The 25411-nt window shown below is 53.2% G+C and overlaps 2 protein-coding genes and 1 long non-coding RNA gene across 5 annotated transcripts in view; 2 read left to right on the top strand and 1 right to left on the bottom strand.

The window, feature by feature from the left end:
• LOC142361011 (uncharacterized) lies at nt 1–9669 on the bottom strand. Its single transcript, XR_012763558.1, has 4 exons — nt 8549–9669; nt 6316–6381; nt 5299–5410; nt 1–3501 (listed from the first exon to the last, which is right to left on the bottom strand). It is a non-coding gene; the product is annotated as an uncharacterized LOC142361011 (long non-coding RNA).
• A 371-nt stretch (nt 9670–10040) lies between these two features.
• Nucleotides 10041–10980, top strand: RNF228 (ring finger protein 228). The gene has a single exon (XM_075417304.1). The coding sequence runs from the start codon at nt 10126–10128 to the stop codon at nt 10978–10980; it is 855 nt and encodes a 284-aa protein (XP_075273419.1). The 5' UTR covers nt 10041–10125.
• Nucleotides 10981–23561: 12581 nt separating this feature from the next.
• The window catches only part of PAX3 (paired box 3), an 80024-nt gene continuing 78174 nt past the window's right edge, over nt 23562–25411 (top strand). The window contains exons 1-2 of one of the 3 annotated variants that reach the window (XM_075417300.1): nt 23562–23646; nt 24438–24673. In XM_075417300.1, coding sequence (XP_075273415.1) covers nt 23562–23646; nt 24438–24673 — 321 coding nt within the window. Of the gene's footprint in view, nt 23647–24437; nt 24674–25411 lie in introns of those variants that run through there. The other 2 variants (XM_075417303.1, XM_075417301.1) reach the window with 2 other exon arrangements.

Below are 25411 nucleotides of genomic sequence, written 5' to 3'. Positions count from 1 at the left end.
CTCTGTTTATTTGCCATATGGAGCCGGGCATTGCCAGTGCAGGTTAACCTGGTCATCAGAAATGGTTTAGTCCCTGCAGAGATTCAGTCAGCAAAAAGCATCCTGAGAAGCACAACAGTAGCTTTTGCTGGGAGCTGCTGACTTGTTAATTATTTATTTTTCCAGGTAATTTATGAGTTTCAACAAAAAGTCTGTTTGCGAGTTAACAGTCCAGAGAAAGAAGAAGGGTGGGAGTGGAAAATAAGCAATAAATGGATTAAGGCTAGTGCAGCCAGGTCACAGATTAATTTTATTTTTAGTTCATAGATTTATTTTGTTTGTATGCGTGAACTTTGGGTAACTAATGCTTTTTAAAACACCAAAAAATAAATGCTGTCAATTCATTCAACTATGAAGAGCTTTGAAATTCTTTACTTTTCATTCACTGCCACCCACATTACAGATGTCATCCTAAAACCATAAATAGCTCTTGGGTTTTTTGCTTTATTTCTACTATTAACATGGCAAACCTTAATGTCATTGATCCTATTTTAAAGACAGCAAAAAAATCCCACACCCATATGTCAACATTTTAACATTGACTGACTGGCAGTAAACCAAGAAGGATACATATGTACATTTTTCATGGTACGGTAGATAGAAACAATCATTAGGAGGTCTGACAAAATTCACCTAGATTCGTTAGAAATAATGTAAGTCATCCACTTCAAACACTGGAAGCCGTGAGATTAACTGTACGGGGCAGGACAAAAAAAACCTGTTATACTGTGGGAATTTGTCCTGACTCTAGCCATTAATACTCAGCTACTGATGCAGCAAGGGCACTGCCGTTCTCACATGTGGGTAAGGAGAGTGGAGGTTACCATTTGTTCCAGCTGTGCCCAGTGTATTTCCAGAGCCTCAGGCTGTTCCGCCCTTGCTTTCTGGAACAGTCTGCAAGCCTTTAAAAATGTGACCATATTTAGACTGGGGTAGGGAAGGACGGAAAAGGGATCCTTGAGGAAGACAGAAATATAGGGTTGCCCTGCACTTAAGAGACCTTTGAGGAGACATTGCTGAGCTCAGATGCAGGCAGACTGAGGAGACGGCTTGCCTGGGCAGCTCCCTCATCCCTCTTCAGAATGGAGTCATCATTCATCCTTCACCTCTAATAACTCATAGGAGGAGTGATTTTCTACTATGCCTCACTCTCAGAGCAAACTTTCTGCTGTTGAAATGTGTTTAAATATCACCAAATGGCAGGCATTTTCAATATTTCTTGCCGAAGAGAAATATGACCATATTCTGTCACCTCCCTCTAATGCAAATTCTATCAACTGTCTGTATGGCTATTTTAATAACCCTTACTCTTAACCATTTTAGCAGAAATATTTCCTCTGCATCAAACTGTCAAATATCAGATGTCGCCCAAGAAGCAACCAGTCACACGTGACGGGCGGTGCTGCACCCTCTGACTGGGAGGGTGGGTGTTACGGCAGCGTTTACAGTGCTACAGCCTGACCGGTGGCCCTTGCACAGACACTGTGCACATCAGCAAGACCTGAGACACCCATTGATGGTTTTGGAGAAGACAGCCATGCCCACTCTGCTATCCCTATTTGTTTGTGCTCGTGTGGGGAATACGCATTCTTTGAAAGACAACAGCAGCACCTACAGAACTTTTAACTAGGATTGTTCACCATCCACCATGGATCATCCATCTGGTTGGAAGCTTTCCTGGCAATGGCTGAAGAGAAAATCATGTTTTAATTCCCTTCTTTAGTGGTTACGAGGCCTCTAGCAGTGCAAGAGTTGAGAGAAGTTGCATTCCTTGGGTGCTTTCTTGCATTAGCATCCACAAATTCGAACTACAGCTGTAACTCAGTGTCCACGCCTCCAGCAGAATTAGTATAGAAACTTTGTATGAGCTTCTCAAATCTTATTTGAAGCTTCAGACAGTCAAAGAGACAAGACTATAGAAATCAATAAAACAAAAATATTGATCTGAATACATTGGGTAAAAATATTTCTCTGAGATTACGGGATGAGGTTTTTGAGGGCAGAAATGTTTCCAGAGATTTGAAGAGGCCCTAAGAAAGTTTCTCCCAAAAATGGTATTTTTTTCTCCATAAAAAAAAAGTCAATATAGATCACATCTCTCAAAATCAGATATACAATGATTTCTAACATGAAGAATGAATTGCCTCTTCTGTGCCGTTGATAAAATCATCCAAAGGTCTCTTTTAAAGTAACTGCCAAAACAAGCTTGTTTTTCACTGATTTTGTAATCTGCATATGAAAGACTTCTTCTGGAATGGGATCTCAGCCTGGCTACCAATTATATTCCCTCAGGTCTAAAACTGGAAAAAATATGCATGCAGGGCCTGATTCTGTACTCCGCTAAGGAAGGTGGAAGTAGGGCAACTGCAATGAATCCAGTGGAATTCTTCCAATTCAGCATTCACCAGTGGGAGTACAAATTTAGTCCACATTTTTGTGGGGAAAACAACTATGAACAAAAAAATTGCAATTTAATCCATTTTCAATTATTCTTACTCGTAATACTAGGGAACCATATACTCTCCAATTAAAGTAATTTAGATTTCAAATTAGGATGAAGGAATCTCTTTCTTGACTCAGCTAGAACCGCATTTTTAGCTAATTGGAGAATTTTCTCTCCAAATGGAACATCCTGAGTTCTCACCCCCATCAGAAAGACATCCCAGTTGTTAGTTGATTTTGTTCCAAAATATTTAATATCTAATCAACCCATTAGAAACAAGCTTCTCATCTTCCTTTCCAATATTATGAAAACGAGTGGGCCAGCAGAAGAGACTATGCAGCGGGAGTATGCCAAGTAACAAACCAGATATCCCTTTCCTTCTAGAGTTACAGTCACCCTTGGCGGGGTGAGTTTAGAAGTTGGCAGCATCCCTTTTGGCAGTCTCCGTCCCCTTGTAATGCTGGAGATCCGTTTGCTGTGTCCGAGTCGCTTGGCTTGTTCGGCAGAGTCAATTAGACTGCTGTTGTATCCCCTCTTAAGTCGCCTCTTCCAGAGGTTGTGGAGTACTGATCCATTGGGTTTCCTTTGTAAGGAAGCTCGTCCAAACCCCAGGTCCTTCTTGCTCTTCCCTGAACACTTTCTTTCCTAGTTTGCCTTCCTAGAGAAGAGGCACCAGCAGCGCACACAGTGTTCAGTACGTGACGGATACAGTGGCAAAACAATGATGTCCTGTGTTTTGGTCTACAGTTGTTCCTAATTTACGCCTAACACTTGGTTCGCTTTTCTGACCGATACCTCTTTTAAAAGCAGAGGCTGGGCTCCTCCCTGGTTGCAGAGCTCCAGGTAGGGAATGCAGAGGCTTCCAAGGGGTGGGGAGCGCAGGGGGTGGCGAGGGTGGCAGGCATCCCTGCCACTCTGGAGGCAATCCAATTTCTTACAAGCTACCTGAGCTCAGGTGAACCTTATGAAGCTCCTTCTCCCCTATGCAGGCACTTCTTGAGCACAAAGCTGAAATACATCTGCAACAGAAAATGAAACCACTTGAAACCACGAGCCCAGAGAAATTGATAGACATGTTCCCTTAGGTTTCAGCGAGCTATAGATCAGCTTTTAGGTTCATGTCTAGTGATTTTTAAATTTGTTATTTCTTGTGAGATGATGTTAGTCTAAAAAAAATAAGAAACTCTCACGTGCTTACTTCAGCTCAAAACAAAAAAAATTACAACTTTAATATCTGAATATATGCAATAGTATGAATGCAAAAATCCCCAAACCCTTCATCTGTTTCTCATTCTGAACCAAACTGATTTAAGCACATATACATAATATTGTGGTCGGAGCAATGGTAGTTGTTTCCAAGATGTCTTAAAAAAAAATGTTCCTGTCATTATCGGGGATAAAAACTTGTCCCCTTTGAAGCTGATGAAAAAATCCTTACCAGCTTCACTGGATCAGGATTTTACTTCAGAGATAACCATCCCTGTTTTAATACAACGTCACCTACAATATGCTGTAACAAAAGCAGCAACTGAAGTGTGTACTGTGTACTTCAAACAGAGCTCCCAAAGCACTAAACAATCTTCTAAAGTGATTCCATATAGGAACAGCTTTTCTTTCTCAGTACAATGCAAGGACAATTCGGGTAGAAGAAAGTAACTGCAAGAGAAAATAGCCATGCTGGCTTTCACTAATTACACTAACCACCATTATTAGTAATTATTAATTTTGGCTATATTGTCTTGCAGAGGTGCTTTAATGTGGCCAGCACAGCCATAACACCCCGGTCATTTTAAGCCCCAAGGTGCCACAGGAGGGACGGCAGTCCTGCACCCAGAAATGCCCTGCTCTGCAGAGATCTGGCTCCTTGCCGAGGCTGCTGAGGCAACACGCCACACCAAGCAAGCCCAGACCGGCTCTGCCAGCCCCGCACTGGCACCTACATCAGCACCCAGTGCCAAATTCAATTCTCACTATTACTGTGATGTGCAGAAAACAGTGTGCTGGACAAAACAAAGGACTTCTCTGAGTTTTTCTCTCTTTTTCTCTTCTTAGCTTGGTCCTTTTCGAAAAAACAATAGTTAAATCAATTCAATTTCTGCATACTTTTCTCAATTCTGTCATCAGCAAGGGATTTGAAGAGGTGCAGTTTGCTTAGCAAAAGGTAAATTTTATAAAAATACATTTGTTCCTAAAGCTGCATCCAACCTGGAAGACTGCACCAATTTAAATACCGTTTTCTATGAGATTAATTAAATCTCTGCAAACACCCAGGGCAGATGTGCCCTAATGCAGAGACACAGTTCCTGCTTCAGGGAGCTGTTAATGACGTACCATACACAGGAGAGATGCGGGCTCCTTTGGCCGCGCTTTGCCTTATCGCACAGCCCAAGGGACCCCAGGGCCACACAGCTCTGGAGCCCGAGCAATTGATCCCGATACTCCCATCAGCTGGATTAAACGTAGGTCTGCACGGGCAGTACCGACGTCACCTCTGCCAGAACTGCAGAGTTAGCCCACATCTGCCATCAGCTTAAATAACACATCTGAGATGGGTTTGCTCTGGATGGCAAGTCTGTGGTGATGCTCCTTGTTGCTGTTAAACCTTGGCTATTTGAGAAGAACATTGCAATAAGGGACATAACCTCACAATTTTAAATTGTTCCTCAGTTTTTCTTAACCAAAGCTCATAATGCAGTCACCTGCTTGGGACATGCTGAAAACACAGGACTATGGAAAACAAATGGATGGGAATAATCAGAAATTATTCCCATCAGAAATGATGTAGTCATCCCCAGCTTTAAGCCCACATCCCTCACCCTTTTATTGCCAATAAACCTGTTGCACAATTTGACGTCAGACTGATGCCAACGAGGGTGTGTCTGTGCTTGGGGCTTCACATCAGTGCTGGGTGAGGAAGAGAAGCTTGACCTAGAAGAAAAGAAAAAGCAGAGACCTTATCAGCAGAGGTGAGTGGTCAGTGAAAGCACCATTTTTCACACACTCTTCACTGTCTGAGGCAACTGAACTATGACTATATTTAGCAGCTACAACACAATGAAGTGTATTTTGGGGGGAGAGGCATGTCGAATACGGTACCTCTGCATCTGTTCACCTCTGCGTCTTTCCTATTACATGCATTAAGAGAACAACACATTTCGTATATGGCCGTGAGTGACCTGGAGTTGCTCATAATGGTAATCCTTCTTCTCGCCTTTTTTCAGCTCGCTGAAATGGTCTGCAAATATTATTGAAAATTAACAGTCCTTTCTGTACTGAATGCAATAGACCACACATGCAATAGCTTTTACAGTAGTTCCAAGACAGAAAAGGTTAAAAAACACTTTAATTATAAATTATTCAGAAATACATTATATGAAATAAAATGTTAACGTGAAGCGGAAGATGATGTTGCAGCATCCTACAATAAAATGATAGGGTATAAAAACAATGCACAGCTTTTGCCACCCCTCAAAAGTGAGTGGAAATGGGGCTGTAGAAAGAAACTTGTGTAAAGCAATTTGAGCGGAAGGACGAAAAGCAAGAGTGTTCTTTTTTTCTAAATATTCACCAAACGAGCTCTAGGCTTAGTTGCTTAATGCACACTATAAAGTCATACAATAAGCAGTCTTTCATAAAAGTAAAAAACTCCTTATATCAAATATTGTCAAGAAGCTTCTGATCTCAACCATAATAGCATATTAAACCACAAGGTCTTACCGAAGAGCTGTCTGAGTCTGACTCCAATGACCTTTGCATCAGTCCTAAATAAGCTACTTAATCATTGAAGGGTACAGAAAACATAAGCATAAAAAAGGGTGAATTAACTTTTTTACCACGAATGGGCTGGCATCCGATCCATTCCTGTCCTGTGCATCCATCAGAGAGAACTTTCTTCCTACCTGTAAATAAAAAACAAGATGTCAAATTTCATTAAACATACCTATTGTACAGCAATACAGAAGTTACAAAGAATTAAAACCAGCTAAACAAGAGATGATTGCTGCAGGGATGTACACCAGCATGTCCCCTGTGAGAAACGCAAGGTTTCTTCCACCATGTTTTGGGCTTGGCTCATCAGTGAAGTTCATTTTACGCTGTTACAGCTCTTCTTAGATCAAGTCTTGCACCAGCATAAAACTGGCATGCTGCACTGGGTAAACCAGGCCCAAAATTTAAAATGCTAAAAATTGGTTCTTACCAGCCACAGGATTATTATTTTAAGTGGAAAAATGTGTATTTCTTAAGGGTTGTTTGCCACTTTTGCTCAGAATTCGTAACACAACTTCTTCTGAATAACATCCAAAGTCTCCAGTAGTGGTTCAGCCAAAAGTCAGCCCTCAGAATCAGCTCAGTTGCATTTCAGGGTTTTTTTACAATAACTAATACATCTTTCCCACTAACGAGCAGTCCCTACCAGCTGACAATCCAAAGAACAAATGCTCATTGTAACTAAAGTGACTAAAGGAGACAACACATTTGGATGTTAAGAAATACACTAACTCTTCCAAAAACCTGAAGAAATTTCTCTTCAATCACAGCCTAAAAAGCCTTTAAATTCAACATGAAGATGTTTTCCAGTACTCATGGTCCAACTCCCCGCTTGTGAAGAGTCACGGATTCAGTTGCCCGTGAAATCCAGCCTAGAAGCCGCCTTCAGCTCCAGGCCAGGCGCTCTGCGGGTCCCAGTGACTTAGGAGCCGGGGCAGCCCCACGTGGCGGGGAGGGGGAGCTTGCGTTGCACAGATGCACACCCTGCCCGGTGAACCTGTGCACCTCGGACGGCGGCAGCTGAACACTGCCCTTCACAGATGCAGCTGCCAGGGGACACAAGAATGCAGCCTACTCTTCAAGTTGTCCCAGCAGGCTTGCGAGCCTTGCTCTGGACTATAATATCCCACTAAATACACGACACGATGCTGGACTAAGACATAAGGGCTGAAACCATTAATGGCTTTGTTCCACAGTAAGGCAAGTGTACATAAATCACTGTCACTGTGGTCCTAACCTCATTTCCTCTCCTGACCGCACAGCCACCGGCATTTTTCCTTGCTCTGGCTGCAGACCTCATGCACCCAGGCAGCGACCTGCTCCGCTGAGTTGTTCCAGCAGAAAAACTAACGGAAAAGTTAACAGCGTTCAGCTGGGTCCTCTCCGTGAACTGGCTTGCGGTGTCATCACAGGAGTTCCTGTGCTAGCAAAAGGGTAAGAGCCCACAAGTGCCTCTAGATAAACACAGGGGTAACTAGGAGCTTGCGCTCTTCCAAAGGCAAAAGCAGCGTCTCACCAGGTGTGGGGACCACACAGCTTACATGTTCTGGTAAGTCATGTCCTCTAGGGACCGCACGGCACAAGATAACCCTATATGTAAGCATATATTACATTGCATTGTGTTCACAGGGGCAATTATGAGCAGAGAAGTTTCTGTGACTACACACCAGTTTTTCTCACTCTTAGTTTTACCAGAAAAAAAACCCCACACAACATGCTAATTTCATATTTAGCATTTTTATTTTTATTATAATTATTTTACAGTTATACTCAACTTTGCCATCTATTCTGTGTGTTTTTCATGCCAGAATTACAGGAAGCTTTCCCAATGCTGACATTCATATACTTATTAGGGGCAGTTTCAGTTGACCTCAGGGCAGATACACATCAGATAAGAAAATTCAGAACACAAAAGACAGAGGCAAAGCAGTTTGGACCAGAAATGCAGCTGATGTATCTGGACCTCATTAGTGCATTTGATACAGTGCCTCAAAAAAAATTTACTTGAAAAATTAATTTAGATCTGCTTGGATCTAAGGACTTTCACGTGTTTTGAAAATGAATTGAAAGTTGTAGGGTTATGAAAGTGGCAATAATATTAAGTGGAAGGGTGGTGCCTGGGATAATTTGACACACATCTTTTAACAGTGAACTAATTAAACAGGAAGACAACACTGAACTGGGAAACAGTATCAAGCAAAAACAAAACAAAAAACCAGGCAAACCAAACCACGAGAAACCTGCATTTAAGAATACCTGAGTAACTAAGATGAGATTTAGCACAAAAATGGAAGATACCAGAGTTAGATGAAAACAGTCCAAATCCATCAGGGATGGCATGCAGCACCAGGAAGACTGTAACACTGAAAAGGTCCTCTGGGTGACAGCGGCAGAGTAGCTCCGAGGTTGCAAACCAGCATGGCCTTTCAAATAGGGATGATTTTCGACTCCTCATGCTGAAGGAGCTGTGCGCTATGGCCAGGGACAGCAGAAGTCATTTACTTTCTTCTTTTCAAGAGACTGAGACTAGATTTTTTGGCAGACTTTAAATCATCTCCTAGGATAAATTACAAAAAGGATCTTGCTCCACACACAGAAAATGTTCCTACTTCTCCCTGTCTGACTTCATCCCATTATTTCGGTTTATGCTGAGCTGAAAACTTTAAGCAAGTTCCCTCTTTTTGCTTGTTTTATTGTCAAAGAACTCACGGGCCATCTTCAGCCGTCACCACAATTTAGCAACGTGTGCCTTTTCATCTTTCCAAAAAGCCATTCTTCCTAAACAATCGAGTTTCCCCGTCGTGTTCAGCTCTCCGGGAGCGCTCGGTATGCCAGAACAACACAGGCCCTAGCACAGACAGCTAGCAGAGGGGCTCTGGCACAGGCAGACAGCTAGCAGAGGGGCTGCACGGCCGCGGAGGAGCGGACGGGGACCCTCCTTCCCCTGGCGCCGGCAGGGAGCGGGGAAGGGTGGGCGCTGGGGCAGCTCCCAGCCCAGAGCTGGTGATCCCAAGCGCGGCTGTAGCCGCACGGCGGGCCGGGAGGACGGGCGTACCTGCCTACAGCCATCCCCCTCCGTAAGGGCGTTCTCAGAACTACAGAGAGAACTAATCATTTTATGGCCTGTGCTAGAGCTGGCGGGTTTCCAGTCACTCCAGATCTGCCCGATGTGACAGAGCGGAATGGGATTTAGTGAAACCTGCCGGACTGTTTCACACCGTGACGCTGGAGGCGACCAACGCTTCATCGCTTTATTTTTTATTAAAGCGGGCAAAAGCTCTCAGCCTGACAACGCGATGTCAGGATGTGAATAAAGACACCAGCAGCTCCGTCCGCCTCTGGCTACCAGGACAAAGCAGCTTCTCCTTCCGCTGTGCACACGGCAGCGAACCACCCCGCACCGAGGCTCTGCCGCCGCCAAGGGAGCCGCCGGCCTGCGAGCCGCGGGGGCCCCCCGCCGCAGGCCCGCCGTGCCAGCGCTGCCCCGGGGCCGCCCGGCTCCCCGCTGCGGGGCGGCCCGCCGGCGGCCCTGAGGGCCTGCGGACGCGGCGCCCCGGCCGCACCCGCCGCCCTGCGCCCCGCACCGCGGGCGGGAGAACGCACCCGCCGCTGCCGCCCCGGCGGCACGCGCTAACGGCGGGGGGTGGGGTGGGGGGCGGCGCCGATCCCGCCCCCCGCCCGCCGGCAGCAGCCCCCGGCGCAGGCAGACAGGCAGGCGGCGGCCCTGCCTCCCTCCCTCCCCGCCGGGCCGCGCCGCAGCCCGCGGGCGCGGCCAGGAGGCGGCGGGGCCGCGGCTGCCCCGGCTCCCCGCCCGCCTCCCAGGCGCGGCGCGGCGCGGCCCGGGGCTCTCTCCGTCCCCCCTCCGGCGAGATGTTATGGCCGAGCCGGCGCAGAAGGGCGGCGTAGGGCAGGGCGGGCGGCGGGACGATGAGGCGGCGGCGCGGGCGGCCGCCGCCCCCCCCCCGAGCTACGAGGACTACGAGTGCAAGATCTGCTACAACTACTTCGACCTGGAGCGGCGGGCGCCCAAGCTGCTGGAGTGCCTGCACACCTTCTGCCAGGAGTGCCTGAGCCAGCTGCACCTGCGGGCCGCCCAGCAGCCCCCCGCCGCCGAGCCGGGCCCCGGGCGGGCGGCCGGCGGCTCCCTGGCCTGCCCGCTCTGCCGCCACCGCACGGCGCTGCCCGACCACCGCGTCCACGGCCTCCCCGTCAACACCAAGCTGGCCGCCGCCTGCCCGCCGCAGCTGCGGGCCCGCGACCCGCTGCCCCAGGACAGCCTGCCGCCGCTGCCGCCGCGCCGCCCGCCCCGCGCCCGGGACGCGGCGGCCGCCCTCGCCCCGCCGCCCTCCCCCGCCGCCGCCGCCGGCCGGGCCGGGCCGCGCTCTTCGGGCGGCGGCTACGAGAGCTGTCAGAGCTGCAAGCGGGCGGCGCTGAGCGCCGGCTGCGTGTGCGTCGTCGTCTCCTTCCTCTCCATGGTGGTGCTGCTCTTCACCGGCCTCATCTTCGTCAACCAGTACGGCGGCGAGGCGGGGCCCGGCGCCTCGGCCGCGCCGTCGCCGGTGGGGCCCATCTGCCTCTCGGTGGCCAGCATCCTCGCCCTCTTCTCCGTCGTCATCACGTGGCTCATCTGCTGGCTCAAGTACCGGCCCGAGGCGGCGGCGAGCGGCGGGGCGGCGGCCAACGGCGCCGCGCGGGGCCGGGCGGCGGCCGCCCGCAGGAGCGACACGTAGCGCCGGAGCGGGGCCGGGCGGGGGGCGCGGAGCGGAGCGGGCTGTGAGCGGGCGCGGGGCCCGCCCCCTGCGCCACGCTGTGAGGGCCAGCGCGGCCGGGCGCCGCCCCGCTCGCAGTGCCGCTGGCCGGGCTGGGGTTCGCCCCGTCGCAGCCGGGCGGCGGCGGGGCCGCGGCTCTGCCGGCTGTAACGGGCCGGCCAGCTGCGGGCCCGGGGCCTGCCGTGGTGGCGGCAGGGCCGGGTGACAGGCCCCAGGCCCGCCATTGTGGGCCCTGCAGCCGGGGGAGGGGGGGGCCGGGCGCGTCTCCCCGGCCGAGCCGAGGGGTCTCGGAGGGCCGCCCCGGGGCTGGGCGCGCTCGTCCCCGCCTGCGTCGGGAGCGCGCCCTGTTTCGGCGCTCCCCGGCGCAGGAGGACGCGGTCGCGGTGAGGGAGAGCCGGCGTAATGTTGCCCGCGCCTGGAAGAGGAGCGGCGGGCTCGGCTGTGGCGGGAGCAGGGCGGCATGGCGCTGGCCGCCGCGCTGTGCGTTTGCCCTGGGACGGAGTCAGCAGGCACACGCAGGAGAAGCCGTGACGGGAATGTGTCACCGGGAAGAGACTGAGCCGAAGTTTGGCCGCGATGTGTCGAGTGCGGCTATGTCACAATTTCACGAGAAGGCCATCGGGCCCTCTGCTGGTCGCTTAAAATAAGCTTTATTACTTAATTCGTTGAAATTCTCATTTTAATGTGGGAGACTGAAACACTACGTTGCACACTTAAAACAATTTATGGAAGGTGATTTAATTAGTGGAGCTCTAAAACAGAGCTAAGGGGCTCCTGTGGTAGAGAGTAATATTTCACTGTCCGTTGATTTCAATTTTTACAGAGTGAGAGAAGCCCACATTAAAATACGGACTTCTGGCATCGCTGTAAAAGTGGGATGCGGTGGCATCATTTGTGTATTGACCGTTTACCTTGGGTCGAGTAGCTGTAACGAGACGGTGATTTTCCGTCTTCGTAAGTTTCTCTGCTGTGTTAGGAGTTTCTGTAAACATCGACGGTGTCTTTGAAATGTGACAAGATGCTGGTGATACGGAATAGAAAAACATTGCCATGCAGCTGGGTTTGTAGTGTATTAAGAAGACCACTCTATATAGATACTGTTCTGTGTTGCAGGATAATTCATTTGGTGCCTGATTTTTTTTAACTTAATTAGTTGTTATAATCTAGTCTATTGGGAATAAGATAATGCTGCTTATTCCATGTTTCTACACAGTACTGTAATGGAATGAGGTAATTATTTTCGTGCTTAACAATTCAAGAAATTTAAAAGTGATCTTTCAGTATGTGTATTTTGCGAGCTGTCTGCATGATATTCTGAAGTATCCTCTTAGCAGACCTTTACTTGACCACTTCTATTTATCCCAAGTGCAAAGCAGTTTGCTGTGTAGAAATGTAAAGACAACAGGTGAAGGTGTGTGATGTGTTTTATGACTGCACGAGTGATGTGTACTGTGCATTGTCTTGATTATTATCACAAATCTGTGACAAACAACCCCCTGACACCCTAAAACCCCCCCAAGCCCAGGCGGGGCTTATACAGACTCTGTGACAATGGATAGTTTGTGGGAACGGTATGTGATTTTTGTGTCACTTGTGTCTCTTTAACAAGATCCGCACCAGCCTTTTAAAGTCTTTTACCATAATATAAAGGCCCTGAGGAGATAAATTACTGGGATCAACTGTGGCTCTGACCATGGTTCATGTGTTTAGACCAGTGTTTTCAAACTTGGAGTTGCTCATTAGCCGTGTAAAAGGTGTATGCCTCCTAAAATCAGGCCTGACTATTAGCCCCTGTTGACTTCAGCAGTAGTTGTGGATGTTCTGCACCAAAGAAAATCACGAGACTTTTATTTAAGCATCTAAATGAGAATTTAGATGGTTGACTTCAGGTACAAACGTTTGAAAATTTTGGCCTTAACCTCTCTGTTCTTCAGTTAATGCATCTGTAAAGTTTGATAATAGCGTTGACCTACCTCACAGGCAAGATGTGAGGCTTTATTTATTAAAGTTTTTAAGCAATTGGAGATCCTTGAAGAGGAGGTGCTATAGAAGTGAAAGTATTATTATAAATGATACTGTCGTAAGAATAAATATATGTAAATTAATGGACATAAACAGCAGCGATGTTTTCTAAGAAAAATAAATATATAAAATATGTACGTGTGTACATCATATGCACTGATATATGATTTATCTGTTTGTGCTTCTACTGCAAATGCAGCATGCATATCGGCATTTCTGTTCGATCGGGTGAGCTCCGGTACCCTGCAGTGCGGGCGAGCGCACCCAGCAGTCCCTGCTGTAGCTCCGTCTCACGTAGACGTGCCGAAGCGAGCTCCGAGCGCTGGCGAAGCTCAGCCGGCGCTCGCTGCGTAGCTCTGGCTTGGCTTTGCTCCTGCCAGCTTTCTGGCTGCAGCGAGCCGCTTGGATATCGCGGACGCGCTGCCAGCACGGCCTGGGCGAGCTCGCTCGCACCGACTTGGGTACGTTCACAGGAGCTCAGGCGCAGCGGAAGCTACGACGCAGCTATGCCCTGAAATACTGATCATAGTAAGAAATGTGTTCTCTTTCTTTTCTTTCCACGTCACAGTTTTATTCTTGCTTTTTCTCTGTAAACAGTATTTGCCATTTTGACTAAGCCAGTGGTTTCAGCTGGGATCCATGGACTACTTCTAAGGGATCTGCGAAAGGTAAGTAAGAAAAGCAAATTGATCATCAGAAGCTTATATTTGTTACATAAGGATCAACTTGAAAATGTTTAGAGGTTGGCACATTACGAAAAGTTGAAGATCACAGGCCTAAATAGGGTTTTTGGGCTTATTCACAATTGGACAATCATATTGCATATCGGGTTCCTACCCATATATTTGAAAATAGTTCAGAGCCAAACTAAAATGGACAGTCAGACCATATGCCAAGTCCTTCTCTCTGCTTATGCAAATTTTGGGAAACTCCACTGGTTTCAGGAGCATTAGTCTGGATCCACATCACAGTACCAGTCAGAAAAAATCATGCGTTGTATACACCTCTGGCTACTGTAGAATCCCAGTATTATGTTTGTATTTTGGGTTCCTTTGAGTGTACAGATTGCTTGTCCAAAGCCAAACCTTGCTCAAGTTTTGGTAAGAAAAAAAGTTAAGTAAAACACAATACGAGAAAATCCATGTGGCTGGTAGTGTCTGATTATTGTAACTATTTCAGCCAGAACGCTTGTGTTTTCTGGTTGTTTAAAAACACAGAGAGATATGCGGCTGAAGGGGTGTGTGTCGGTTACGCTGTCCACACATCTTGCAGAGAAGAACGGTGCTTTGGGGCACTCCGTGGGAAAGCTGAGAAGGCGGGGTATACCACAACACCGTGGGGAAAATCATGGGAAATACAAGCTGCTGGCTTTTTTTTTTTTTTCCTTGCACTCCTCTTTTTTTGCTGCGCAGCATTTCTCTGTGTTACACAGTCTGGGGCACAAGCAGCTACAGCCAAGAAATGGAAGCACCAGGAAGGTAAACACAGGCCTGAAGCTTTCTCAGGCATTTTTTGACCTCTGAGATCACAGGCTGCGTGAACTCTGAAAGGTCTGTGGTTTCCAGTTGTGCCAAAAGATCTTAAATTTTTTGTGGCGTTAATCCCCTAGTCCTCTACCTGCGTGGAGCGTCCTGGGCTCCAGACCGGCAGTTTAGATTGGATGCTGAGTTCATGATTTGAAACAGGCTGCCAGACATCAGAGGTATCAGTCCGAGAGAGGGGAGAAAAAAGCAGATAGGAGGGCAGAACCCAGCTTGCCAACACAGAACCTGGTGGGTAGTCGCGTACTGCGAAATGTTCTCTGCCATCTTACCTGGGAGAGGTGGCTACCACCTCTGCTGGAGGAAAGTTCTTGCTGGAGCTAACTGCAGGCACAGGGTAAAGCTCAGTACATGCTGTTTGTGGGGAGCTTCTGCCATTTGTGATGTGTGGGGCTGAGCTGGGACAATCACTACTGCATCACAACTTCACTGCTTTTGTGTTGCCCTGCTTAATAACTTGTGCTCAATAATTCATTTTTTAAAGCACCGTTATGTTTTTAACACATATAATGTACCTTCAGTGCCACAGTGTAGAAACTTTTATTTCTGCTCTCTCCTTTGACAGCGTCTCTGGTAAATACTACAGCGGCAGGGTAGAAATTATCTTCCTTTCTGTATCACTAGCCCACAAGGAGTAAATAATCATATAATGTTAATTTACATAACAGCAGGTATTCATCTTTTGAAGGACAGGTTTGACAGAAAAACACTTGAGTATTTCATAAAAGCACGGGAGGAATAAAAACCTCGATTGTCTCGCTGGGTTGGTTAAAGGCTGGCGCTCGGAGGGGCGCTTGTACTCCTTTCTCATGCGAAAAGCAACGTAGCAGTTACTCGCGTATTTGCGATCATTAGAAATGTACCACAAAGCCAAAGGATAAAAAAGTAGCTAACAGCAGTTGGTACTGAGTCATACGTCCCTGCAAGGTACGTCCCTGACCTGAATTTGCAAAAGTGACTGGGAGTTGGGGTCTGATCTGTTTTTGTCTGGATTGAGACACCGTTTTGCAGGCTCATTTTGAAAATCAGGCTCAACAGTAGCAGTGTGGGCTGAGAACCGGAAAGACAGTCTTACTTTGAAAAGCGAGTTTCTGTCCGCGGTTATACTTCAGAGAACAGAGAAGGATAAACTTCCCTTATTTTTTCTTTGCACTGTAAAAATCCATGATTAAAATACGGTGGATTAGAAGTGCATATGGAAATACTGTTGCTCTGTACCTTAATGCTCTTCTTTTGTAGCTTAAACTACCATCCACGGGGATTCAGGTTTGCTTTCGAGGCTTACGTCCCGAAGTAGCTTGTTGTGTGTAACACTTTGTATAAAATGTCTTCTGCAAATGATGGGAGAGGCAGTTGGCTTCGTGCAGGTGGTTACCACAGATGGACGAATACAGGTGTCGTTGTAGGATTCATGTGGATTTTCAGTTGAAATCTCGTGGGCAGTTTCACTGGAGTGGGCGAACTGTCCCAACTGGCCAAGGCTGCTGGCTGTGCAAGCAGGCAAAACCCTGCTGAATGAGAGTTTGGGGAGCGTGTGAACCACAAGCTTCTCTGGAAAACGGCGTGCCGTCGTGTAATCGGACCCGGTGCTGAAAACCTTTACTTAGGGGAATAGTTGTGAATCCCCCGCAGTGCTGCTGCAGCTCCCTCTCTCCTCTTCACGCCTGACAGTCCAGTCTCTTTCCCATTAGTGTGTTCTGTCTATTGGTGAAAATCTGAAAACCAAGCAGCTGCTGAAGAAGACTATTTAAATATGACTGTGTACATCGTTCAGAGGAATGGTTATGAATCATCTCTGACCTGCAAGCTTGAGCACAAACACTGCATTTGACGTTGATCCAGCGTGAAGTATGTTTGTGGACATGCCATGGAGTGCCTAATATTTCTTGGAAATCAAAGCGCAGGAGAATTGTTTGCCTACCTTTGTCAGAGCCCTTGGTGCACACTGAAATCCTCCTGAGCTCAGCGGTCCTTCTCCCTGCGCGACGGACGTTTTGTGGATGTAACGCCCCTGTCTGTTCCGCTGCTCTGGGGAATACGCTTCATCTCACGGGAAGTTAGGCAATGTTGTTAGCGTGTTACAGTGCCGAAGAAAACGTCCATCCTTGGTTGTATTATGGTCTGCTCATTGAAAGCACATCAGGGGTGGCTCCCTGGCAGTTGCCCCTTGGTGCAAGATGTTCACACAAACGGTACAAATGTTCCCTGCGTGTTACAAATGGGCCATGGGTCTTTCATGGCTACGATTTCTGATGTTTCTGAGAGGTGTTTAAATTTGGTGGCTCACTTCTATTAAAGCCCTGCAACTTACCCAGCTTCTACATTTGATCCAGCTGCACGTAGAAATGGAGATACAGGGAAGAAATGCCCGAACCGCATTAACAAAATGCGGTTTCCATCACGGGGGACACACATAGTCATGCTAGATGTGTTCAGCTACATGGTTCTTTGATCATGCAGTGTAAAATACTGCTGCGTGTGTGACGGGGAAGGAGCAATGCTGGCCCTCCTTCTGGGGTGTACCTTCTCCTGCTGAAAACACCCGGGTCTGAAACTGGCCTCGCAGCTCAGGTTCTGAGCTGGGCTCAGGTGTACTTTTCACACGGTGTCATGTAGAAGGTGAGATTTTGGGCCAAGGCGATCGTAATCTCTTACAAGCAGCTTCAGCAGAGAAATATCTTGGCTATTTTAAGGAGATTTTTACAGTAAGCAAATATTGTTGTGAGGTTGAGGTGTCTCATTGGATTATGGCATCCGGGAAGAATAGCTTGACAGATTTTTTTTTAAAATTATTATTGTTTATCCCCCAAACCTGCTCATGATTTGTCGAGGAATCTAAATCTTCACACTTCAGCTCGTTACAGGTCCAGATGTAAGCAATGTTTCTCCATCCTGCCTCTCGGTTGTTTAACCATTTAGCAAAATCTAACAAATACATTTCTGTTATTATTTTGTAGTCTTTTGATTAACAGCAAGTTGCAATAACTGCATTTGGTTTGGAGTGGTTTTTTTTAAATGACTGAAATTTGAGAAATATGCTTGAGATACAATTCAAACTTTACTTTGCTTCAAAATGGGAAGAAGATGACTTTTTATGAGTTAGAAAACGTGGTGATGCACAATAATTCCAATTTGATTTCCACGTTGTAAATAGGACTCATTAGTTGGACGGTTAATATGAGGGGACAGAAAAATATTCTTCTATGAAAAAGCCTGTAACTATTGCAAGCTTTGAAGTAAATGAAATGAAACGGTAAAAATAAAATAGAAACCACGCTTCTGGTCAGATAGTAAACGCTTCTCTGGGGATGACTGGGCTCTGCCCGTGTTATCTGTGTCTCGAATCACGCAGGGAGAGGTGACATCGGGGTTGTCCTGGGGTTCCGCGTTCCTGCTGCGGGAGGGGCAGAGCCTGTCCGGCTGCGGTCTCTGCCGCTCTGCTGCCAGCCGCTAACCGGGCCGCGCTGCCCCCCGAAGAGCCCGCCCTGGGCCCCCCTTTCCCGCGGGACGCGGGCTGCCCGCCTCGCCCGTGCTGCGGGGCGGGAGCGGGTCCCCCCCAGCGGGCGGGTCCCTCCCGCAGCCGCCTCGCCCCGCGGGGTGGCCGCGGGCCTGTGGTGAAACGGCCCGAAGTCCCCGAACGGCGCGCTGGGCCCGCTCCGGGGCGGAGCGGCGGCCGCAGAGCGGGACCCGGCCCCCGCGGCGCGGGCGGGAGGCGGCGGCGGGGCCCCCTCGCCGGCACTGCAGACCCCGGCGGGACCCTGGCCCCCGCGCTCCGCCCGAGGAGCCCCGGCCCGGCCACGGCATCGCTGCGCCCGGGACCGGCCCCGCCGGGCTTGACCTGCGCTCGTCTCGTCCGCCACGCTTGCTTCTCCCCTGTTGTCGTCTCGTTTGGTTTCTTTCGCTTTCTCGATGTCCTTCCTTCCAGCTTACTCGTTCTTTCTTTTTCTTCTTTCTTTCTATTTTTTTTTCCTTCTTGCTCTTTCTTGCTTGCTTGCTTGCTTTCTCTCTTTCATTCCCAGTTTCTCTTTCTTTCTCTTTCGGTTTCTCTCGTCCCAGATTTTAATCCAGTTCATCTTTCAAAGAGTCAGTGGTGAAATCATGCAGCTGCGGGCGAAATACCGACTGATGGATTCAACGTCCGTGCTGGCAGGGCCGCTTTCCCCGTAACAGCGTTAATTCCTGGCTCCATCACGTTGGATGGAGGGAGGAGAGGGTGTCCCGGGTGACGCCTGGGGATGCCCCGATACCTGTTGGCAGAGCCGGAGTGGGTCACTCCCTCCCCCGATGTGAAACCCCCCCGTTCCGAAGCCAAATGATCAGTGCGAGCCCTGGCGCCGTCCAGCGCTCCTGGTCTCCCGACTGCCGCAAAACTCCCGCTGGAAATCTACTGCGATACTGCTGGAATTAATCAGCACCGCTGTTTTTACAAGTAATTAACGAGGATTAGAGGCTTCGTTTTGAAACGCGGCTGTTAGCTACGGGGGAGGTGGGGAAGGGCGACGCGAATTTTCCCTCCCGTGGGTGAGAATGGCAGGTGGGCGTGGGGGGGGACAGACGACCCGGGACACGCTCCTTTGGGAGCGCGGCGGGGTGTTATCTCCCCTCCCTGAGCTGAACCCGAAATTCGGTTGCGACCCTCAAAACCGTAAATAAAGGAGTAACACCCGCCTGCTGGCCCCGTCTCTTTGCAGGGAGGACCGGCCCGCGCCTGGAAGCACCCAGCGCGCTGCCGACCCCTCCAGCCCCCCGCCCCGGGCCGCCGGCGCGTCCCCGTCCTCGCCCCGGCGGGCTCCCGTTGGTGCGGCGTGGCCGCGGCGGTGTCGCTCACTGCGGGGTCTGGCAGCGATCAGGCAGGTGAGGAGGCAGGGAAGGACACGTTGTCTTTATTGCCCGTTTACAGCGAGGGCCGGCGCCGCGAAGGGAGCCGTTTGTGGGGTGAAGTGTTTCAGCCTTGCCCACGGGCAGCCGCGCCGGCCTACCGGGGAGCTGGGTATCGCCCCTCCCGGGGACCACCGCCCAGCCCGGGGCGCGGCCGGTCCCCTCCCCGGGCGGCAGCCCCCCGGCCGGACCCGGCGGGCAGCGGAGGGGCTCCCCGCGGGGTCTGCTCCCTCGGGGCCCGGCGGCGAGACTGCCCCGGAGCTGCCGACCCGCGGAAGCGCTTTCCCTCCACCCGCCCGGCTGCCTTCTCCTCCCTGGTCCTGGCAAAGGCGGACCCCGCGGAGGGAGACCCCTCCTTACGCGGGGCAACGACAAAGCCCCCTCCTCTCCCCTCGACCCGGGCAACGCGGCTCCGGAGCGGTCCCCGGGCTCGCTTCGGGGGGGGGGGTCGGGGGATCCGGGGTGCCCTGTCCCTGCGCTTACACAGAGCCTCCGCCCGCACCGAGCCGCCCCGCCAGCTCCGCGCCCCGCACCGAGCCCCGCTCGGGCTGCCGAAAGTGCTGTGGCTGTAAATTCATGAAAAAGTAGCAACTCAAACAGGACGGGGAAAAAGAAGAAAAAAAAAAGACGGTGCTAAGACGTGTGGATGGTACATAAAAGTGATGGCAAAAGGTTCAAAGCTTTCGGTGATGACTTTTCAACCTTTATTTATGTGCCTATTAATGCAATATCCATCATGGAGATATGCATCTTTATCCTTTCAACTGATATGCTGGGAATCAATTGGATATGCAGATTACATTTCATAAGTTTCCAAATGTTAATCTCCCCGGCCCTTTGCTGGTAATTTCTTTTTTTGCCAAATAGTATTAAGTTTCCGCCAAAGAAAAAAAAAAAAAAAGAAAACCAACCCAAAAACAAACCCAAAACGCCCTTAAAACAATTAATCTTAAGGCTACTTGTTTCGAAATACTTGCCAAGACTCGGACCCAGGAGCCGGGCGGGGGCGACGCTCCTGCCCGCTCCGCTCCGCTCCGCCGCCGGCCTGGGCCTTCCCGGGGCGCCGGTCCCGGCCCCGGGCTCCGCGGGGAGGAGGCGTCGGCGGGCGCGGCGGGGTGCGGGACAGCCCCTGGGCCGGGCCGCGCAGTGCGGGGCTCGGGGGAGCCGGGGTAGGGGTCCGAGCGGGTGTTTTTCCCTCCAAGCCGCCCATGGGCGGGGGTTTGGCTCCCTCCCAGCCGGGGGAGCCGGGCGAGCCCCGCACGCCCCGCCGCCCCCCTCCACCGCGTCCTCCGCCCGAAGCAGAGGATCCGTTAACCGTTCGCGATGCTCGAACCACCAGATTACTGCAACGGCGTTGAAGCTTCTCGTCTATGAAGAGCAAACTTTCCGCTCGCCGCCTGGCGCAGGTCGCTCCCGTCCGAAAAGGTCGATACCGGCTCGCTTTATCGCGGCCCCGGCCCGCGGCAGCGCCCGCACCCCCCTGCGTCTCGCTGCGGCGGGGCCGGACCCTCCCGGCACGGGGCGGGCGCTGGGGGAGGGCAGCGGCAGCCGGGAGCCCGCAGCCCCGCACCGCTCCCCGGGCACGGCTCTGGGGGCTCGGCCCTCCCCGGGCGGAGCGGGACCGCGCAGACCCGCTCGCTCGGTAGGACGGAACGGCGGGGCAGCCGGGACAGACAGACCGGGACAGACCGGGCAGCGCCGGGGCAGCCGCGCCCAGAGACCCCAGGCCCGGGGGTTTCCTGGGAGGTGCGGGTCTCCTCTCCTCCCGACATCCCTACGCGAAATTAACGTCCGCGCGCAAACCCGCGGCGAGTGTAAATTGATTAATTCCCGGCCGAGGAGAGAGCGGTGACGTTACCGCTCCGCAGTGATTGCCCGCGTTCCTAATAGCGCTAATTTTCCCCGTCCATTTGATGTGCTGCAGGTTTAATACGGGGCACTCGCTAATCCCATTAAAAGTGCACCTGGCCTGGAAGAGCTCTGTAATTAGCAGGAGCGTTTTTAGCTATTTCCACTGGAAAACCGTGAAATCATCTCTGCTGGCCTGAAGGACCGTGATGCGGGGGGGGGGGGGCGGCGAGGAGGGGAGGGAGGAGCGGGGCCAGGCGTCCGCGCCGCGTCTGCTCCCCGCGAGTTTCCAGCCGTTGCCGTGCGGGAGGACGCAGCGGTCTCCCCGGCCGCGGGACGGGCCCAGGTGGGTTCCACGCCGCGCTCCCCCCGCCCACGCGAGCCCGTGCGGCTGCGGGGGGGGGGTGTGAGGCGCTGGGGCGGCGGGGCCCCCCTGCAGCCCCCCGGGTCTCGGCGCGGAGCGGAGACGCCGGCACCGGGCAGCGCGGGGTCTGCCCGCCGCGGCGGCCCCGGGCGCGGGAAGCGGGCCCACGCACGTACACGAGCGCAAGGGCGTCACACACGCGGACCCGCGTCGCAGCTCGGGGGGACTGCCGAGGCCGCCTCTCGCCGCCTGGCTCCGGTTTGCTCCGCGCTGCGCTCGTCGGGAGAAACACGCGTGGGCTTTTCCTGCCCCGCAACCCCCCTTCCCGCCGAGCTGTGCCTCGAGTGCGTGAAACACTTCCCCGCGCAGAGCCGGCGGCCGCCGCGCGCTCGGGCTTTTCGAGTGGGTTTTAATGAATTTTAAAAAGAGGGAGAGCTCTCGGCGCGGCGGCCGGGGCGCGGGGGCTGCGGGGCGGGACGCAGCCTCCCCGGCGTGCGGAGCAGCGGCGGCTCGGTCTGCGGGCTGCTCCGCGGCCAGCTCCGCGTTTCCCGAGAGCCGCGGGCGGGCTCGCCCGTTACTCCGGCGCGGGATTTCAGCCTCCGCGACGCGAACCCGCGGGCCGTCCCGGGGGAGCGGACCGGGAGCCCAGAGAACATTGTTTCCCTCGTTTCAAAGGGGGGGACCTGAGCGGCTCTCATCCTTTTGATTGATTAAGGTCTTGAATAACTGGAAGCTCGGGAGTGACAGTTGCTGAATAGACTACCGCAAATAAAGAGCGCTGTGGAAAGCTGGGCTGGCACTTCAGAGTGTAAAGGAGGCGAGTTTGCTGGCACTTACCAAGTTATAAATAAAAGGCCGTGCACAATAGTACCTTCTTTAAGGACAGACAGTCTTTACAACACTCCCGGCGTCATATCCTGCTGCGGTCACTGCAGCTCCTAGGCAGGCTTCACCTCTTTTATTTTTCCAGCACTTTGGTTTGAATGCTACAATAAATTCCTGGGAACAAACGTTTGTTAGCAGGACTTCAACACGCACCGCCTCATGCCCGTGCCCGCTCACGCACACGCGTGTAGCGCGGGGACTCTCTCGCCCCGCCAATCTTTTTTCAGGGCAGAAATCCCCACGGGGAGCTCCCGGCAGCGCGGAACCGGTAGCACCCTTCGGCCCGGGGAAGTTTCCTCTGGACGGCGAGAGCTTGCGGTGCGACACAAGTCACTGAAGTGAGGAAGAAACTTTTTTCTCTTTTTTTAAAAAAAAGAGAGAGAGAGGGAAGGAGGTTGTTCCCCCCGCACCCCTGGCGGTCGGAGGAGCGGAGCCAGCACACAAAGCGCTTTGCGGGAAGCCGGGCGGGGGGTGCCCCTCCGCGCCTGGCGGCTGGGGACGCGGGGTCCCACGGGTGCGAGGTCCGGGCCGCTGCCGGCGGGTGCTGCCCTCCCCTCCCCGGGGCCGGGCCGGGCCGGGCCGCGCGGGTCACGCCGCCGCCGCGCCGGCCGGGCGTCGCGGTGCGGTGCGGTGCGGGAGAGCGGCGTCTCTCGCCCAATCAGCGCGGGCGGCGCGGCCGGGCCGGGCGGTGGCGGCCAATCGCGGCGGCGCCGCCGGGGACGGAGCCGATAAATGGTGCCGGCCCGCGGTCGCCGCTCCCCGCTCACCGGGGACAGCGCCGCCGCCCCCCGCCCCGCCCCCCCCCCCCCCCCCCCCGCCTCGCCGCCCTGTGCGGGGCAGCGCGGGTCACCCGCAGAGGGGCAGCGGCCGAGCTGCCTCCTCCCCGCCCCCCGGCGGCATCCCCACCCCCTCCGGGACCGCCGCTGATTCGGCGGGACCCGGTGACAGCGCGGGTCTCCCCTAGATCAGCCCTCACCGGGATATAACCGGGCCGGGCCGCCGCGATGACAACTCTGGCCGGAGCCGTGCCCAGGATGATGCGACCCGGTGCCGGGCAGAGCTACCCCCGCAGCGGGTTCCCGCTGGAAGGTAAGGCCGCGACCGGGCCGCTCCCGCTCGGGGAGGCGAGAACGCTCCGTGCCGGGAGCCGGGACGCAGCAGCCCCCCCCCGCCCCGCGCCCCGGGCCGTCTGTCCGGGCCCCGTCCCGCGGCCGCTGCGGGGAAGGCCCGGAGGCTGTGGCCTCGCCCGCTGGCGCGGTGCCTGCTCTCCGGCCGGCGGGGGAGCGGGGGCAGCCGGCCCGATGGGCGGCGGGGCAGCGGCACCGCGACCCGCTCGGCGGCAGAGCGAAGGGCGGCGGTTTGCGGAGCCCAAACTTAGGAAAAAGAGGGGGAAAAGTTAGGGGAAAACATAATAAAAATCGAATGGAAGCGAGCCGAAGGGAATGGAAGGGGGCTTCGGAAAGGCGGGCTCGTCCCGGGCGGCGGCGAGCGGCGGTTCTGCCCTGCGCGGGGGGAGGACGGGGCCGCTTGCCGCACCCGGGGCCCGCAGCCGCCCGGGGAGACAGCGGGCTTCCCGCACCGCTTCCCCCTTCCCCGCCGCAGTCGGGCAGAGCCCGCAGCCCGGCTCCGGCGTAACAGGTGAAGCGGTCCGGCCGCCCCCCCCCCCCCCCCCCCCCCCCCCCGGGGCGGCTCGGCGGGGCTCGGCGGGCCCGGGGCGCGCTGCGGGGCGGGCGGGGGCGGGGGGCGGCCAGTTGCCTGGCAGAAAAGCAACGACAAAACCAAACCAAAACGAACGGACGAACAAACAAAAGACCCAGCAGGATCCGAAGGAGACGTTAACGCCATTTCCCCCTCCTGCCTCCCCTCCCCTCCTTCTCTAGTCTCTACCCCTCTAGGCCAGGGCAGAGTCAATCAGCTCGGAGGAGTGTTTATCAATGGCAGGCCTTTACCCAACCATATCCGACACAAGATAGTGGAGATGGCCCACCATGGCATAAGGCCCTGTGTCATCTCTCGCCAGCTGCGAGTGTCCCACGGCTGCGTCTCCAAAATTCTCTGCAGGTACCAGGAGACGGGCTCCATCCGGCCGGGGGCCATCGGCGGCAGCAAGCCCAAGGTGAGCGCCGTCGCGCGGGGGCCGGGGACACCGGGCGGGCCGGGGTGGGTGCGGGCACCGCCGGCCCCGTCCCCGCTCCGAAACTTTCCGAGGCTTTAAAAAATAGCGTTGCACTTCGAGGCGATCGAATCTTGTTTGTTTTTTTAATTAAGAAAAAGCTGATTTAAAAAAAAACCCCACAACTTCTCAAACGAAAGTAGGGGGAAGGGGGCCGCTGCGGGAGCGCCTGGCTGCCCAAAGCCCCCGGGAGCCGCGGCGGGCTCGGCGCGGCCGGGACCGAGCCCCGGGACGCGGTGGGTCAGGCGGCGGGATCGGGCCCTCGCTTCTGCCGCGGCAAAGTGCGAGGGGGAAACAAAAATATTTACCTCCGTTTCTGTCCGTCTGTCTGCCTGCCGATCTACCGCTCCCGTTGTTTTTCTGCCCGCTCCGAAGCTGCGCGCATTTATAGCTACGCCGCTGAGAAGTTTGTGCTGGCGGCGGCGCGGACAAACCCGCATCCCTGTCCCGGGATCGGCCGCCTCCTCCCGCCGCAGCTTGCCTTTCCCACCAAAACGAAGGGAAGGCTGGCGTTTCCCTTGGAAGTTGCCGCTAGTTTTTTTTCCTTTGTTGCTTCCGAAATGGTAACGCCTGAACTTTCCTTTTCGGTGTTAGGACTAGGGATAATTTTTTTTTATAAGCGTGTTACTGGAACGACGGGCTCTTCTCACGCGGGAGACCTTTGTTTCGTTTGGATCCGGC

Source organism: Opisthocomus hoazin, chromosome 4 (assembly GCF_030867145.1).
Source record: "Opisthocomus hoazin isolate bOpiHoa1 chromosome 4, bOpiHoa1.hap1, whole genome shotgun sequence".
In the NCBI taxonomy this organism is placed as follows: domain Eukaryota; kingdom Metazoa; phylum Chordata; class Aves; order Opisthocomiformes; family Opisthocomidae; genus Opisthocomus; species Opisthocomus hoazin.
This window is presented reverse-complemented; position numbering and strand designations above follow the sequence as displayed.